The sequence below is a fragment of the Eptatretus burgeri genome, chromosome 12, assembly GCF_056783735.1.
Source record: "Eptatretus burgeri isolate ZD-2024b chromosome 12, Ebu_testis_v1, whole genome shotgun sequence".
In the NCBI taxonomy this organism is placed as follows: Eukaryota; Metazoa; Chordata; class Myxini; order Myxiniformes; family Myxinidae; genus Eptatretus; species Eptatretus burgeri.
The window spans coordinates 36,814,583-36,827,542 of NC_140972.1; the positions used below are offsets into that span (position 1 = coordinate 36,814,583).

The window sequence follows — 12,960 nt, forward strand, 5'->3', positions numbered from 1 at the left end:
ACTGAGGAACCTCATGGGAATGAAAAACAGGATGAAATGGTTTCTGATAACGAGAATGTATTTCAAAGTGTACAGTGTGGTCCGGGCCCTTCAGATAGCGGTGAAGTGTCTCTTGGTGTTGCTGAACCGTGTGTAGAATGTAGGGAGGTATCACCAGCACCAGTTTTTCCTGAGACAGACCAAAATAGTGTTGTGGCTCCATTCGGTGTTCCCGCCCCAACAAATGATCAGCATATAGTTTGTGAGGCCCCAGTAGAGGTGCCCGATGTAATTGTAAAAGATGGTGGATTCGAGGCCCAATCTCGTGTTGACGAAAGTGTAAAACAGGGCTCGCAAAGTACCACCGTACATCATTCGGTACCCCTCTTAGACATGTCTGTAAATGAGTTAGTAAAGATCCAGGGTGTTATTTACGAGCCTAGTGGAAGGTTTATCTAGGCTGTCTGCTTCAGATGATGATGACATGGAGGTGACTGATCTGTCACAGTCATCATCTGATCATTTATAGATATCTCCCCAGGTTATTGTATCCTTTCTGAATGAGACGTTTAGGCAGCGGAATGTTAACATTCATAAACATTTTCCTGACTTGCCTTCCTTCATGCAGACTGCAAAGTGTATAATTAGGAATTCTAAAGATTTTGAAATAACTAAACCACAAATTCACAGACTGAGGAAGTTTATTACAAAAGCAGGGTTAGAATGTTCTCAACAGCTGCCAAACCCCCCTGATACGGGATGAAAAGGAAGGAAGTGCTTTTTGGCACCTTAAACATGAATGGGGGTGGTGCTAACCATTTGCGTCGGATCCAAGTTAAAAACCTATTGCTTTAGAAACATGTGGATGTCCGTTTATTGCAAGAAACACACATAACAGAGACTTCACAATCTGACTGGCTCAGCCTTAATAAGGGGCTTTGCTTCTTTAGCAATCTGTCTTCTGTCTCGGCGGGTGTTGCTCTTTTTGCTTCGTCCAGGTTTTGTTCCTGACTCGTATAGTTTTCTTGAAATAGTTAAAGGACACTTGGCATCATTAGAGTTGGTGTTTCAAGGATTTCACCTCACCTTACTTAATGTCTATGATCCTAGTGAGAGCGGGGCTCGTAAAGAGTTTTTCACACATCTGGCTAATTACCTTCATACTTTAGTCTTTGATCATTGTATTTGTATCGGAGGAGATTTCAATTGCACGTTTGAACCTAATTTGGATAGAAGCACACCAGAACCACATCCTGAATCTCATAAAGACATATCTTGTTGTTTTTCATCACTTGGTCTACTCGATGCTTGGCGCATGCAGCACCGTACAGCATCTCAGTATACATGGTGCCGGTGTGCTAATTGGCTGATAACACTTGCAAGGCTGGATAGATGGTACATTAACTCTACTTTTAGAAACGTACTCGTGTCTTGTAATCTCTTTCCTTCTACTTTCTCTGATCATCACCTGGTAGTGCTTTGTTTATTCTCTTCTCAGTTAACTCATAAAAGTGCGTATTGTACCTTCAATACCAGCCTGTTAGAGGATTGTTTTTTTACTGATGCTTTTCGTAGTTTTTGGGAAAAACTTATCCAAGTAAACCTTATTCTTCTATCCAGTTATGGTGGGACAACGCAAAAGCTCAAATTCGCGTTTTCTGTCAATGTTATAAGTCCTTTTCCACAAGTAAGAATAAAATTGCTGTTTCACTCTTGGAAACTGAAATTTTGCAGTTGGAGGAAGACTTAGCGAAAGCTCAAAATCACAAGAAACTTCTGTTATTATTGGGGAAAAAGCTTATCTAAGAGAATTGATTCATGAAAAAGTCATGGGGATATCAGTTAGACTCAGAATCCAAAATGTGAAGTTTTCTGACACCCCAAATAAAAAGTTTTTTTTCCAGTTAGAAGGGGTTAAGAAATCCCAAAGGCAGATTTTCTCTTTGTTAGATTCTAAAGGGAATATTACACAAAATGATAGTGACGTTAAAATACTTGTGAAAAATTAAGACAGAAGGATCTTGAACCGACTCAGGGCTCAGTTGGATGCTCAACGATGATCGACTGACAATGTTCTGTCACTCTCTCTGCCAATATCTCTCCGCAACTGTTGATGCAACTCCCAGTCACACTGTTGCTTTATGTCAGCATTCTCCAGTTTTATCCTTCCTAGTGGACCTGCCCAGTTTCAGATTCATGGCTGATTCAAGCAGGTTTTCATCAAGGATTCTCCAGTACATTGCACCATCCATTGTCCCTTCTATCCCAACAAGTTTGCCAGTCCTTGTTGATGAAAAGCAGCCCCATAGCATGATGCTGCCAGCACCATGCTTGACAGTAGGGATGGTGTTGACTCTGTGATGTGCAGTATTAGGCTAGTGCCAGACATAACGCTTTCAATTTAGACGAAAAGGTTCAATTTCTGTCTCGTCTGACCCGCAAAATGTTTCTCCACATGCCTGCAGTATCATTAATATGCTTTTTTGCAAACTCCATACGATCTTTTAGATGTCTTTTTCAGTAATGGTGTCTTTCTTGCCACCTGTCCATAGAGGCCAGCTTTGAGAACGGAATGGGATGTTGTTGATTTATGAGCACACACCCCCATCTCAGAGGTAGATTTATGCAGATCTTTCAAAGTCATTGTTGGATTTACAGTGACATCACAAACCAGTTTCCTACTTGCCTGGCTGCTGAGTTTGGATGGGCGAGCTGATCTGAATAGAGTCTGGGTGATATGATGTGTTCAACTTCTTAATGATGGATTTCACCATCATCAAAAGGGATAACGAGCGAGTTTGAAATCTTATAACCCTCTCCTGAACGGTGTTTCTCCACCACTTTATGTCTGACTTCTTTGGAAAACTCCTTGGTCTTCATGTTTGCCTTGTTGGTTGACCAAGTGAGTTGCAACTTAAACCTCCTGAGAGAAGCGGGGAAACTTCATTTTTAGCAGCGTCTCGCGTAGCGAACGCTGCTCTAAGAACGCTCGGCGTTGTTGTTGTTCTTCTTCTTGTGAAGACAAAACCTTTATATTGGGACTCGGCTCTTTTATAACACAATCCGGATCTCCTTAAATACTAAGCACCTGTACACATCGTCGCATTGAGAGCGTCTATCATGAACTTTTAAATATATTCGGACATTTGCTTTAAAGTTTCGAAAAGTTCACGTTACTATTTTAAGATTATTCCATTTTATGTATTGTAAATTCGTAAATACATTATTTATTTCGTACATACACTATATTTCGTAAATACGTAAATACACTATGATGGGTCTTGCTATTGGCTTAATCAAGGCACGTGATGAAATATCGGAAGTTGTTTTTTTTGTTGTTTTATTTTTTTTTAGCCGACAAAACCTTTATGACGCTGCTCTTGGACACATTTGTCCTTGTTAAGTAAAAACACCGATAATTATATTCAGGTGAAACCTATTACATTTGTTTTGTAAACTTTCAAACAAATAATTTGCTCCTTTCTGATTTTCTCTGTTAATCTAACTTATTCACATTTTGTCTGCATTTTTTTAGCTTTATCACTTTGGAGTAGCTTGTGAAGACTCTATGTATGAAGTTTGATTTGAAAAAATCATGAAATATAGATGTTAATGCAAGCAATATGTCATACATGTTATTGGTGATCCGGTTCTGAGAGATAAAAAAAAAATTGAGTTCCTTAATATTGATAGTGATTTATTATGATGTCATACCAAACAGTGTGGCAGGCTGTACTTTGGCTTCCAAAAGTAGTTGAATATCAGATGGACAATAATCACCAGCAGTAGACATGAAGTGATCACGATAGTGGTGCACAGTCCTGTCGGAAGGTTAGACGAGTCACAAAACAGTGACCAAAAAAACATTTAATTACAACGTATAAGAACACAATCAATAATGTTACATTTCCACTTTCAAGCCTCACCATGATTGCAAATTTTTCAAGTGGAACCAGCAATATGCCTCGAGAAAAGCAACGACTACTTTCATTGCAATAAATAAAGACATGATGAATAAGACAACATTTATAAGTGGACCTATGGCATAAGCTGGACAATTATTTGGTGAAGATTTTCAGAATCACAATTACGTTCCAAACAGGATGATGAGGAATGTTAAGATTTATAAACCACAGATTGGCTCATTCAGCAAGCTGCTGCAAATGAACAACCTGAACCCCGTGCGTAAAGCTTTCAAATCAAGTTGCAAGTTGATTGGTGTGAGCAGTAGAATACTTGATAGTTTTCCAGATGAAACACTATCTGACTTTTGTACACATAGTTGAAGCTCATGGAAGAACTAGTACAGTGAACGGATCAGAATGTAACAAACGAAAACAAAACGCAAAACACATGTATGGGGTGGACAAGATAGATACAGAAGGTAATTTCAAGGAGGGAAAACTGAAAAATTGGATGGAGGAGGGATTTGGGTGGGGTTAACGAGGGTAGAAAAGATCATGGTTTAGGATTGGGGACAATCTGAGATGGTGGTGAATATCCATCTTAAAGACCTGGAGGGAAGAATGACATTGAAGAGGATGTGGAAGTTGGTCCCACAGGTGGGAAAAAGAGGAACAAATGAGTGGAGGTGAGAAGTGATCCTGGATTTAGGTAGTTTCACCAGAAGGGGATTGATGGTGGACCGTGTGAGTCCTGCAGAAACCTGAGGGGGGGGGGGGTACAAAGTACGGAAAGAGCAGAGGGTGCAAGACTAGAAAGAAGGCAGGAGAAGACAGAGACCAATGACTTGTCTGCGATGGCGAAGTGATAGACCCATTGACTCAGCTTCAGCACAGGAGATTCCAATGATCTTGAAAGTCTTGCTTTCCATGGCATCAAGCTAAGCAAGGTGTGAGGCAGGTGAGCCAATCCAGAGGAAAGAGCAGTACTCCATCAAGCTGCAGCCTTGTTGGTGGATAGTTCAGGTGTGCCAAGGAAGGACTTTATATGACATTTCCTGAAGTGCCATGACTTTACATATTTATGGGTAGTCCATAAATGAGACGTCTTTGTTCCTTGCTTCTCGGATCTAGGAAACCACTCTCCAGAAGCCATTCTTTCCCACTCTTACCTCCAGGGGTTCAAATCAAAGCAAACAGTGCACCACCACCTCACATAATCCCCTATCCTGACCCATGATCTTTATTATCCCCATTAACCCTTCCTAACCCAACTTTCTTACTTTCTGGTTTCAGTGTTTCCTCCTCGTCTTAATTCCTTTCGTGTTCATATATACTCTTGCTGGTTGTGCCCAAATGTTGCCCCGCTAGGCGCTAACCCACTGTCAAATTAAACTTCCACTCCCACAAGTTTCGCTCTTCGAGAGAAAAAGAAAGAGATGGTATGACTATGCACAGGACATTCTAAGGTTTTGTTTCATACAAGGATATGTTGAATATGACTATCATTCTAATTAAGCAGAGCACACATCCAACACCCTCCAGGGATGAAGCAGCATTTCTCATATACCTCATGGTATACCTCATTAGAACACCACGTGAAAAAGAAAAATTAAGAATTGCTCACCAAAGGCTAACACTAGCTATTAATCTCGACATAACATTAATTTTGCAAGGAAAGATGTTCAAGTCATTCTTCAGAAAAGGAATGATCATATTGAACAAATCTGTAACACAAACATATTGTTTGACTTTGTCCTGGATACCGGTACTAATCTGATGTTTGTCATCAATAATTCGTTTAAAAAAATACATCATAATCACAGCATTTCATCTGCAACAGCCTGTAAACTAGATTCTAACTGTAGATCCTGCTTGGATAAAGTTATATGTTGCTCCAGAACAAAGAAACATACCAACAATCCAGTGTCGAGGTTGGGATACCAGTTGGCAATACGGTTCAGACCACTGTCCACACTTTTCATAGGAACGGGAATAAAGTCTGACCAAGATGCAATCAGATGATTCCTCTCCATCTTTTAAAAGTGGTAACCGATAAGAATCCTTTACGATGATCATGTCCTCCTTCAATGGTGGGGAAAATGAAAAAAATTAATGAAGGGTGATTTCTGAAAAAAAGATGCACATATATATTTATAAATTAATATATATATAATATGTAAATATATAATATACATATAAATTAATATATATAATGTATATATAAATTTATATATAAATTAATATTTAATGTATATATAAATTAATATATATATATATATATATAAATTAATATATTAATACATATGTACTGTATAATATCCATTCCATTGGGACCATACTCTGTGCAGAGCATTGGTGCTACCGAAGCAGTTTCCTTGGCTATTGGGCACAATCCTGGACGGATTGCCACTCCAACGCAGGATATCAGCAAGCTGGCATGCATTTTGCTGACCTTAGAAGGATGACAGGCAGAGTCAATCCCACCTGGTATTAATTCAACAGCTGAGTGAGATTTGAACTCAGGATGCTGGAATCCCAAGCCCAACACTCCAACCATTAAGCCAACACCAGGCATTACATATAATATATAATATTTATAATAATATAAATATATATATATATAAAATATGTATAAAATATACTTGACTCAGAGAGTAGTTAATGCATGGAATGGCCTCCCTGGAAAGGTAGTGGCAGCAGAAAAAGTAGATAAGTTTATATTAGAATTAGATAGGTACCTGGAGGTTATGGAGATAGAGGGGTATGGGTATGTTGATAGGATTTTTTAGTAGCTTGAGCATTGATGGGCGATCGTGTGCATGTGTATGGAGTGCTGTTGGTGGGGGTCTTGTCAAGGGGGTTGTGTGGTTGATGTGCGTTTTTAACCAAATCCATTCTTCTCCATGAGGAGAAGAAAAAAAACATACAAAACTACAAAAAAAACAAACAATTCTTTCATTAATTAAAACCGTTTTTGCATTTTCTTCCTTGGATCTTGTGTCGATGGGTTGGTATGGTGCTCGCGCAGGCATGATGGGCTAAATGGCCTCCACCTGTCTTAGATTTCCTTGTATATATAAAAGAAAGAAAAAATATATGAATATATATATATATATATATATATATGTAATACATATATGTATAATGTATATATATAAATATTATATGTATATATATATATATATATATCTATATATTGTTATGGGCACGGAGTGTATTATGAGGGGGTTAATCCCCGTTTCTCCTTGGAAGAGTCGGACCTGAGGCCAACACTCACAATTCACTTTGTGGTACGGTGGGTTGCTTTACAACCACGAACGCCAATCAGTTAACCACGAGTTCCAGTGTCCACCGTCTCATTTTCCGTTTAACTCTAGGTCACGTGGCTTCCGAACGGGGGACGCGCCCTCGGCAATGCTCCAATCTTATCTTGATTTGATCTTAATTAGGGTGGCCGAGCGTTTACCACTGGTGCGTGCCGACTATGACAGGTTAATTTGTTTGGTAGTTACCTCCCAGCCTATCTAGGTTCGGACAATGCTGGATCAATGGAAGAAAAGAACAATCACGGACAGGTTGAACCGTCAACAAGGAATTTATTAAATCAGGAAAAAATAAATAAACCAATAAAGGTGACCACGTGTGACTTCCTTAAGGTCACACTGAGGTGAACAGAGTTGCTATCCACCAGGAGCGACTCCTTGAGGAATATCTGCCTCCGAGAGTTTCCGATGAGAATCGTTCTAGAGTAACCATGAAAAATATGCGTTTGCCTCATAACGTCACCAAATGACGTCATAATGTCTCAAGCTTGACATATCTAGAAAGCACTCATCGAGGTGTTCAATTTGAGGTACTACACGATATGGTTCCTAAAACTTGAAAATTTGACCTTGGGGTCAAATATGGTTGACCTAACGCGCTAACCATGAAGGTCAAGGCCAATCGCCACCAAAGATTAATCGGCTGAGCGCCAGACCATGAACTATATTCCCATGAAGTTTGAAGACGATCCGATCAAAATTACCCAAAAAATAAGGGTTTCGTCGACTCCCCTGATTTGCGACAAAGTGACCTTGACCTTTGACCTTGACCTTCAAAATTTTATGTGCTGAAAGGGACCTCTATAGTCCTCTGATATGTGAAGTTACAAAAATTTCCAATGATAACTGTGCTCTGCCAAATTTTTTATACGTGATTACAGACAAACGAAAAAAATAAAATAAAATAAAATAAAACATACAAGCTGACTAACATATCTTGCAAAAACTTCGTTTTGGCAAGATAATAAACTGAAGAACTTTTTATTTTTGTGGTGAAAATAGGTAAATTCAAATCAATCAAAATAATCTCAAGCAAATAAGAAATTTAGTAGGCATTGATGGAAAAACAGACAAAGAGCAGATGCTTATCACAATGCCTCACTTAAGGCCCGGTCACACCTTGACGTTTTAGCCAGCGATGGCAACGTATTAAAATGTATCTAAAACGCTGGCTTACGTTGAACTTTTGATGTTTTTTTTAAAGATTCGGACGTATTCATAGTGACTTGGTCTTATGTATAACGCATTGGTAACGGACACAGAACGTTTCGTTGTGTTATAGATAACTTATACCAACGAATGCTGAACCTGTTGTCGGCCTACACAACCGATGCCCAACGATAGTCTAACTTAGGCATAGCACGTTGCACGCATCGCCGACGATGTCGTGACGTAGCCTATTAAAAGGCTGACGCACAACGATTCGAATCATAACTGCCGTAGAAATGGAAGTGTCAACATTGCGGTCACACCTTGGCGATCTTGCCAGCGTATACCGACCTAAGAAAAATGTGTCTAAAACGTTGGGGCACGTCAAATACGGTACGAGTAAGTTTGGTATACGTGAGTAGAACGCTAAAGTACGCTATCATACGTCCTAGTAAGTAGAGTACGTCAAGAAATTTTAAACATGTTCAAAATTTTACGACGTACTCGGCGTATGACACACGTTCCGCATGCGATGGGGATAGGTTGTACACACGATATGTGGACGCTTACACACGTCCACAAAGGCTACTTATAAGCTACTCATAAGTCGAAACACGTCGCGGTAATGTCTTTTTTACGCGAAACTTATTTCTAACTTATGTTTGACGTGCTTTGAACCAATTCTTTACGTAGTCCCAACACACATCGACGTATGTAGACGTATTCCAATGACGTCTTCCGGTCGACAAAAAAAAAAAAATTAACGTGTTTCTAGGTTACAACTGCCATATAAAGACGTGTTCCCAGCGGTTTTGGGAATTGGTACATAAAAATGCTGCTCATAAAAGGGGAACCCAACAGTGTTTTCGAGTCCTTTTTGAGTCGATGTCCATGTCAGCAATAACAGTATCAATATTAGTTTGTTCATGTTGGCAGTAGTAGGTGAGTGTGAGGGGGAGGGTGTAGGTTATGATGGATCGTCCTTGCGTTTAACGATTTAACGATTTAAATGATAAACTCAACGATTTAAATGGCTGCATCTCCACTATTGAAAGTCGACGCTTGCGCTCAACAATTGGATTTTTTTTACACTCAACGACTTTTAAACGGTACCACTCACCTAGTTTCATTGTTTACAATGAACGATTTAAATTGCTCTCACTCGCCTTTGTTTTTTGACGCTGGCGCTCGGAAATTTGAAGCGTTTCTTCTGAACGTGTTAAAACGCTCAAACTCGACTATTTTAAATAGATGCTGCCGATTGACAATTGGAATCATAGCCAAGCTAGACATCGAAGTGTGAACATCCTCGTCATTCCGAAGAAAAGTTTGAAGAATGCTGCAAATAAGTGTCCTGGCCGTGGCCGTGGACGCTGACGCAAGGACGATCCATTATACCGACGTCTTTCAGCCTATGAGTAATTTAAAAGTAACGTCTGTCGATGTGTGGTAACGATCGCGTAACGTGCCAACAACACGTTAATCATAGGTTAGAAATAAGTTTCGGGTACGCTAAACATTACCTCGGCGTGTCTCAACTTATGATTAACTTACAAGTAGCATGTGTTGACGTCTGTCAACGATCGCAGACCGTGCATACAACTTGTGGCCAGCGTAGCGGAACGTGTGAGTCATACGCCGGCATACGTCGTGAAATTTCAAGCATGAAAAAATTTGAGGACAACCAAAAAGTACAACGTTTAAAGCCAACGTACAACGACGTATGGCAGTGTTTTTCAGCGTGCTCTCAATGTTATCAAAACTTACCCATAACGTATTCAACGTGTGCCAGCGTTTTAGAAAAAATATTCAAAAAATCGGCATACGTTGGCTAAAACGTCAAGGTGTGACCGGGCCTTTAACAATTAAACACGAGACAACGGTACCCAGCAGATTATTGGGGGGGGGGGGGTCCTCCTCCAACTAAGAGGAAAGCGGTCCTCCCGTCTTTTTTTATAGGCGACCAGTGTGGACGGAGCCTCAAGCAGACTTCAGCTAAATCCACCTTTCCAATTGGCGCATCGCTACACGTGACCTCCAACCATCAATCTCACGATCATTCCTTCCTCGTTCAGCCCGACACGAACAAGAGCCAGCCAGCATCCATAGAGCTGCCAAACTGGGCATCAAATGTCGATGGAAAAAGGTGGACGCCAATGTCAGTGAAAGAGGTGGGTGTCAAACGTCAATGAAAGATAGGTGTGTTAGGTAAACGATCTACAGCCGTATTTGACCATCAGAATAACTGCTCAGGAAAAACCCGTGGTGTGCTTAATCAAATTGGCTGCAAGTCGAAAGTGTAAATAAATCGTGCACCTCCAAGCCAATGTGCCCCAATGGAAAGGGAGTAGAACGAGTCTCCGTTGAGCTCACAGCTATCTCACATGCATGAATGTGTCTGTCGTAAAGAGAAAAAGGCCATCCCAGAAGAGATGACGATGGCGATCCAATAAGAGATGACGAAAAAGGCCATAACAATGACAATGGTGATGGTGTTACCTGGGGAGGGAGAATGTGCTCTTATGTGGCATGATGAAGGAAATGGGTTATTACAGAGAAATAGCAAAAGGTCACCTGGGAGGGGAACCAGAGTGCCTACCCTCTGGCACATTTGGTCTTGAATGCCGTTTTGAGGGTTGTATCCAAGAAAATGACTCCTGACAGCCAACATGGGTCGTTTGCAAACAGGAATTGTATTTCCTGATGTTGTGCAGGAAATGGTTTGATGGGGAAGCTGACTTGTCAAGCATCGTTTGCAAAAATGAAGGAAGTGGTGTGGTAAATCAGGCACTACGTACTGTCCTTAAGCCCTAAGTCACATTTGCTCTATGGCGAGGATACGGCGGCCGTACGCTCTCTGAAATGACAGAAACGTGCGGCGGCCGCAGTTTCTGTGGTGGCCACAGGGTGGCCCTAGGCCGTTTGGCTATATTTTACAGGCCGTAAGGTCGCCTTGGAATTATAACGCGGAGTTGTAACTTTTTTCATTTCTACGTTCACCGTAGCAATTCGACAAGCCGAAACAAAAAAAACTGGTAAAAATATACATTAACCCATTCGTTACCGTCCATCTGGCCACACATTCGCCTTAGGGGCCCCTGCGGTCGCCTTGCGGGCACATTGAGGCTACCTTGCATCTGCCTTGAAAATTCTATGGCCGCCGCAGAGCCCCCTTAAGGTCACCGTGCGACATCAAATCAAAGACCATATGGCAACCGCACGTTTTCGGTCTCCACAATTTCTAAGACCTAAGGCCGAAGTCACATTTGCTCTACGGCGAGGATACGGTGGCCGTACGCCCTCTGAATTGACAGAAACGTGCGGTGGCCACAGAGTTTCTGAGGTGGCCTCAGGGTGGCCCTACGCCGTATGGCTATATTTTACAGGCCATAAGGTCGCCATGGAATTATAACGCGGAGTTATAACTTTTTTTCATTTCTACGTTCACCGTTGCAATTTGACAAGCCGAAAAAAAAAACTGGTAAAAAAAAAAAAATTAACCTATTCGTTACCATCCCTGTGGCCGCACGTTCGCCTTAGGGCCCCCATGTGTTCCCCTTGCGGTCGCCTTGCGGGCACCTTGCGTCTGCCTTGAAAATTATATGGCCGCCGCAGAAATGCCCTCAGGTCACCGTGCGACATCAAATCAAAGACTGTACAGCACTCCCACGTTTTCGGTCTCCACAATTTATAAATACCCTGTGCGGCTCCCCGAAAAATAAAAACATGTGACTGCTACATTGTGTGACCGTGGAAATACTGCGGCCGCCGTATAATTGTTAATGGCCGTAGATTTTGGAGACCCCACGGCCACCGTGGCAAATGTGACTTAGGCCTAAATACGCCGTGCGGCTCCCCGAAAAATAAAAACATATGCGACTGCTACATTGTGTGACCGTTGAAATACTGCGGCGACCGTATAATTGCTAGTGGCCGTAGATTTTGGAGACCTCACGGCCGCCGTGGCAAATGTGACCTTGGCCTAACTGCAACATTGAGGTGTCTTAGCAGGGAACTTTAGAGCACCAGTATTCACAATCAGTCATGCTTCCCACACTGGCTCTGTCGACACACTTCACAATAATTATTGAAAGCACACCTTCGAGATTTGGAGCAGCATTGCTTCTTCTGTTTCTGGCCTGTCAGAGCCTCAGTGTCTCTTGCTTGCTCTTCCTCTCTGAAGCTTGAACTTTGTCTGGCCTCTGTGAGTTTTGACAGTATCTCTAACCTGTTCATCCCCTCTGAACTCAGCATTGTCTCGTGTTTTCTGAGAGTCGGTGCTTTTAAAAAATTTGTTCTTGTGTCCTGTCGGCATCATCCCATCACCGGCTTTGTTTCTTTTGAGCGTAGGCCTCCTTTCGATGAGACAATTATTATCTTGCCAAAACGAAGTTTTTGCAAGATATGTTAGTCAGCTTGTATGTTTTTTTTGTTGTTGTTTGTCTGTAATCACGTATAAAAAATTCTGCAGAGCACAGTTATCATTGGAAATTTTTGTAACTTCGCATATCAGAGACCTATAGAGGTCTCTTTCTGTGCACAAAATTTTGAAGGTCAAGGTCAAAGGTCAAGGTCACTTTGTCGCAAATCAGGGGAGTCGACGA

At 41.3% G+C, this 12,960-nt stretch overlaps 1 protein-coding gene across 5 annotated transcripts in view; it reads right to left on the minus strand.

Annotated features, from left to right (window-relative positions):
• Positions 1–12,960, minus strand: part of LOC147015423 (interleukin-10 receptor subunit beta-like) — a 67,696-nt gene that overhangs the window by 19,564 nt on the left and 35,172 nt on the right. For all 5 annotated transcript variants that reach the window (XM_085850160.1, XM_085850156.1, XM_085850155.1 and 2 more), the window contains exons 6-7: positions 5,798–5,966; positions 3,694–3,800 (exon numbers count right to left, since the gene is read on the minus strand). In XM_085850160.1, the coding sequence (XP_085706286.1) occupies positions 3,694–3,800; positions 5,798–5,966 (276 nt within the window). The remainder of the gene's footprint in view (positions 1–3,693; positions 3,801–5,797; positions 5,967–12,960) is intronic.